Source organism: Primulina huaijiensis, chromosome 11 (genome assembly GCF_012295235.1).
Source record: "Primulina huaijiensis isolate GDHJ02 chromosome 11, ASM1229523v2, whole genome shotgun sequence".
Taxonomy (NCBI): domain Eukaryota; kingdom Viridiplantae; phylum Streptophyta; class Magnoliopsida; order Lamiales; family Gesneriaceae; genus Primulina; species Primulina huaijiensis.
In genome coordinates, this window is record NC_133316.1 from 21,930,845 (window position 1) to 21,935,927 (window position 5,083).

A 5,083-nucleotide genomic window follows, 5' to 3' on the forward strand; every position below is an offset into this window, starting at 1 on the left:
TGCGACTTTTGTGTTCACAAAATCTTACCTTTCCCATTATCGTCTCTCTCCAAAACCCTCTATAAATAGCCAAGCGACACTCCATCCCGTTCCATCGTGGTTATAAACCTTAACTCAGCTGTCCGAATCTTCCATAAATCTCCATACCTCTGCGTCTCCATTTCCTCATTTTCAGTTCCCATAAAAATCAATGGTGGTTCTCTCAAAACCCGCTATCGAACAGTTGTCCATAGCCAATGACTGCTCCACATTTTTACCTGGTGTGCCACTGGTAGACCTCTCCAAGCCCGACTCGAAAACGCATCTAGTTAAGGCCTGCGAAGAGTTCGGATTCTTCAAAGTAATCAATCATGGTGTCCCTTTTGAATACATGAGAGATTTGGAAACGGAAGCTCTTAAATTCTTTTCTTTGCCTCCGTCTGATAAGCAGAAAGCTGGCCCCCCTAACCCTTTCGGCTATGGCAATAAAAAGATTGGCCATAATGGAGATGTCGGTTGGCTCGAGTACATGCTTTTGAATTCAAATACCGAAGCCGATTACCATAAATTTGCATCCCTTTTCGGTGAAGCAGCGGAAAATTTCAGGTCTGTGTTTTACAAATCCAGTCAAGAAACTGAGAAAGTAAAGGTTTATTTTTTCTTATTTTAGCTCTGTTTTTCCCCCGTTCCTGACATTCTCTGTAATCTTTTGCAGTCGTGTTCTGAAAGTTTATGTATCGGCGGTGAAGAAAATGGCGTTTGAGATTCTTGAAATGCTAGCAGATGGACTAAAGATCCAACCAAGAAACGTGTTCAGTAAACTTCTGATGGATGAACAGAGTGACTCTGTTTTCCGAGTGAATCACTACCCTCCATGCCCAGATTTGGAAGAATCCAATGGCGCCGGGGATTTGATAGGATTTGGAGAACACACTGACCCGCAAGTCATATCTGTTCTTAGATCCAATAACACCAGTGGCCTTCAAATCTGTTTGAAAGATGGGAATTGGATTTCCATCCCGCCTGATCACAACTCTTTCTTCATTAATGTTGGCGATTCATTGCAGGTACCACCACCCCTTGCACACATGCATATACTCATTCAAATTATATCGTATAGACTCAATATCGTAGGAAATCATATCAAAGAAATAAATTTATTATCAATTTCCAAATATATGCATAACGCGTGTGATATGATGATTATTGAAAGAGAGGTCGGTAAGGTATAGATAAAAAAAAATGTGCCGAAAATGGTATTGACCCCTCGTGTCTATGACATCATTCTTGTGTCATGCCCACGTTTCATGCTTGTACCTGTCATCATCGAATGAATCTTGAAAGATTCCTTTACATCTATGTTTTTCAAGTCACCATCTATAGTTCTAGAAACATGAAAATGAAGGGCAATAAAATTAAGGTGGAATTAGAATATTTGAAAATGGGAAGAATGATTATTGGTTAAAAACTGATAGTTATTTAATTTATCCGAACACGGATTATTTTAGGAAAATAGCGTCAGTCTTTGTGACACAAGTTACTCTTTTGAGATGAAATTATGTCTCATTTCCCATCAATCAATCACATCAATAAAAGGAAAGTTTATAATGAAATATCTTTTGTGTATCTGGGCAGGTTATGACTAATGGGAGGTTCAAGAGTGTAAGGCATAGAGTTGTGGCCAATAGCTCAAAATCAAGACTTTCAATGATATACTTCGGAGGCCCACCATTAAGTGAGAAGATAGCTCCATTGCCTTCACTAATGAAAGGAGAAGACAGTTTGTACAAGGAATTTACATGGTTTGAGTACAAAAAATCTGCTTACAAGTCAAGATTGGCTGATAATAGATTGGGCCTCTTCGAGAAAATTAATGTAGCCTCATGACATTTAGGGATTTGGTACAGTCTGATTCAAAATTTTCCATAGATGGCAAAGTTTGTGTTTTCTTTTGCTTGCTTGCCTGTCTTTCCTCCTCCACACATCATGTAACTTGTTTGTTCATCAATCAACTTGTTTATGTATACATAATTTACCCTTATTTATTATTTTTTTCTTTTTCTTTTTTTCACTTTTTTTTATAATAAATATCTATCATATTTCAAGTAATTCGATCATTGGCGATGGAGTTGTTATCACGAATTCCGAATACATCAAACTTAGGCAAGCACTTTTCGAGAATCGTGATTTGTCAAAGAATTGAATTGGGTTAGATGTTCTCTGGCATGTTCATTACATCACTTGATCAATATGATCGTTTTTATGGGTTTTTATTTAAATATCAAGAAAGTGATTTTATAGTCAAATTCTTGGCAGCCCTTGATCAATCATCTTCAACTCCTAGTCTCCTTTCAGTTTCTTGGATCCCAAAATTTTCTATTGGTTGGCAAGATTTTACATCTACATCGTTCAATGAAAATAGACCAGCAGTAGTAACCAATGAAGTTGTTCTTTTTTTTTTTTCAACGTCAGTTATAGTCAAATAGTAAAACTAAGACCAAATTCAAAGAAAAAGGTTTTTTTTTTTTCCCCCAAAGACCAAAGTTATCTTCAATAATTGGACTTGTATTTGCATGTGAATTTAACTAATTATATGTGCGCACACACAATTACTCCCTTCAAAGGTCGAAATGAAATTACTTGACGATCCAAGTTCCAGCCCTAAAATCTATGCCCGTCTATTCAATGAATCTTGGAAGATTCCTTCACATCTATGGTTTTCAAGTCACCGTGTAAAAAAAATTGTTAATTGTGTTTAAAAAAGCTAAATAATTTTTTTTTTTGTTATTATCAAACGACTGGTGTATAATTGCTGATGTACTTTTTTGTGCTGTATTTTGTTGTTTGAACATAACAACTATTTATGCTTCCCAGCTGAACACAGATATTTGATGCTTCTTTATTTCAAGAAATAAGGAGCATCGATCATCGCTATGTTACCAAGCCATTTGTATGCTTCTGAGCAGGGAATAATGTCAACAAACTGACTTCTGCTGACTGCAAAGTGATATTTGGATTGCAGATTGGTTTGCCAACTGAACAACAAAATGGTGGTGAATTAAAGAAATTCAAAGTTGATTGAGATATGGAGAGCTGTTGGAATGAATCTTGACAGTGGAATTTATTTGGTCTTTAGAAGATATCAACTCCAGAGGTCATGGATATTGGCTCCATTAAAGGACATAGCTAGGAAGAACAAGTTTCCTAGGATAGTAAGGATTTGAATAGACTCAAATATCACATGAGCATTGCACATTAATGGAAAATGTATTTTTCCATATATTGCTTTTAAATTTCAAAAATTTTCATAAATATCCTTGTCGTCTCTTTTGATTTATGTAAAATTAGGGTCATTTCGTCTATATGCTCCCACGATTAATCGATGAAAGTTTTCGCTCAAACAATATATGTTCGCAAACATAATCCCACGTGATTTATTGTCCAGAACCATACCTTAAAAGATTGTCAGCAGACTGAATGTGAACACAAACAAGCATAATGAGTACCCATACAAGCTATGATAATTTGTTTAAGGCACAGGAGCTCGCCCTACTTCGATAATCTTTAGTTTAGAACTCCGTCTTTTATCGATAATAATCAATCACAAGAGCGTCGGAGTAATTAAAGTACAAATACTGATGGCAAATAATATGGCAAGTAACCATATTCTCTAAGCCTGAACATAATAACACATAAACACATCACCAACAAAAGAAAATTTAAGGTTCTACTTCTGGCTCTTCTTTTTCCACAGGTCCCCAAACATTCTAATACCTGAACCCTTTCTTTTTCCGCCTTCAAAAGCATCGTCACTTTCATCGTCCATTGGTCGAGGGGAATCAACGTAACCGGGATACACACCAACCGGTTCATACGTGCCTCTATAATGATTATCCATGGATCCACACCTCTCAGATATCCTTCTTCCATTCATCTCTACTCCCCCTGCTAGAACTGAGGCTGCTGCATCAGCTGCTTTTCTCCATTGCTCGGTTTGCACCCGAAGCCTCTTCATCTCATTTTCTAACTCTTCCTTGGCCTTTTCGGTAGCTATTAGCTTCTCGTTGATCTGGAATGCATTGTTTTTAGTATTTTCAAGTTCTTGATCCAGTTCATTTAACTTCATAATCAGCTCCTCTATCCGAGATTGATCTGATGACATCTTAAGTGATTTCTCATTAAGCTCGTTCTTTAAGCTCTGATTTTCTTGTCGAAAAACATCCACTTCTTTGTCTTTTTCATCTAGCTTGGTTTTCAACAAGTTTATCTCATCATTCTTTGGTCCCAACTCATCAAAAGTGGAATTCTCTGGCTCTGTTACCACCGGCATTTCAGACGACAAATCATCAGATTTAGATACGACTTGTGTCTTAGTTTCCATAGGAACTTCAAAAACATCAGTTTCGTTCTCTACTTCATCAGACGATCCAATCTCTGCGACGCTGCTGTTTTTCATGTCCATTTCTTCGGTTTTCATTGAAGTCGAGTGCTTCTCTTGGATTTGGATAGACTCTGGGCCGTTTTGTTGTTTCTTTGCTTTCTTGTCAAGCTGTTCTTGAGCCACTTTTTTGGTAGTCTGAGCTGACACTAATTGGTCTTTAAGACTTTTGAGCTCATCTTGTGCTTGTCCAAGTTGAGATTCTAAATCAGCAATACGCGTCCCAAGCTTCTTTTTATTCACCGGATCAGACTGGGCACCACGAGGAGAACGACCCTCTGCCATTTTTGGGCTCCGTTCAGTTCTAACACGATGGTGTTGTAGATCAGAAGCAGAGTTCGATGTCCTGAGATGAGGGGGACCTCGGGGATTTTGCTTTTGAGGCACTTCTGTTAACCTGTTCTCATGAATCTAGATCAAGTCAATGGAATGACACCAAATGGAGGAATAAGGATATTCCTATGGTTATGAGAACTACCTTGTTGTTCTTGGCATTTTTGATCAAGTTTAAAGGCAAATGATTTTTAACAGAAGCAGAACTTAATGTTTGATCTGCATAATTGGAAATATAATATGAGAAAGGATTTCAACAAGAGATGGAAAACATTTCAATAAAAATTACTGCTAACACTAAATCTCAAAAAAAAAAAAAAAAAAAAAAAAAAA

General features: G+C 37.0%; 2 protein-coding genes across 2 annotated transcripts; one reads left to right on the forward strand and one right to left on the reverse strand.

Annotated features, from left to right (window-relative positions):
- Positions 1 to 2,004, forward strand: LOC140987455 (gibberellin 2-beta-dioxygenase 1-like). The gene is made up of 3 exons (XM_073455966.1): positions 1 to 585; positions 695 to 1,046; positions 1,615 to 2,004. Exons 1-3 carry the CDS (start codon positions 191 to 193, stop codon positions 1,864 to 1,866), a joined length of 999 nt encoding a protein of 332 aa, XP_073312067.1. The 5' UTR covers positions 1 to 190; the 3' UTR covers positions 1,867 to 2,004.
- Positions 2,005 to 3,542: 1,538 nt separating this feature from the next.
- LOC140988912 (interactor of constitutive active ROPs 4-like) lies at positions 3,543 to 5,048 on the reverse strand. Its single transcript, XM_073458001.1, has 2 exons — positions 4,896 to 5,048; positions 3,543 to 4,814 (listed from the first exon to the last, which is right to left on the reverse strand). The coding sequence occupies exons 1-2, from the start codon at positions 4,910 to 4,912 to the stop codon at positions 3,707 to 3,709; spliced, it is 1,125 nt and encodes a 374-aa protein (XP_073314102.1). The 5' UTR covers positions 4,913 to 5,048; the 3' UTR covers positions 3,543 to 3,706.
- Positions 5,049 to 5,083: the final 35 nt, after the last annotated feature.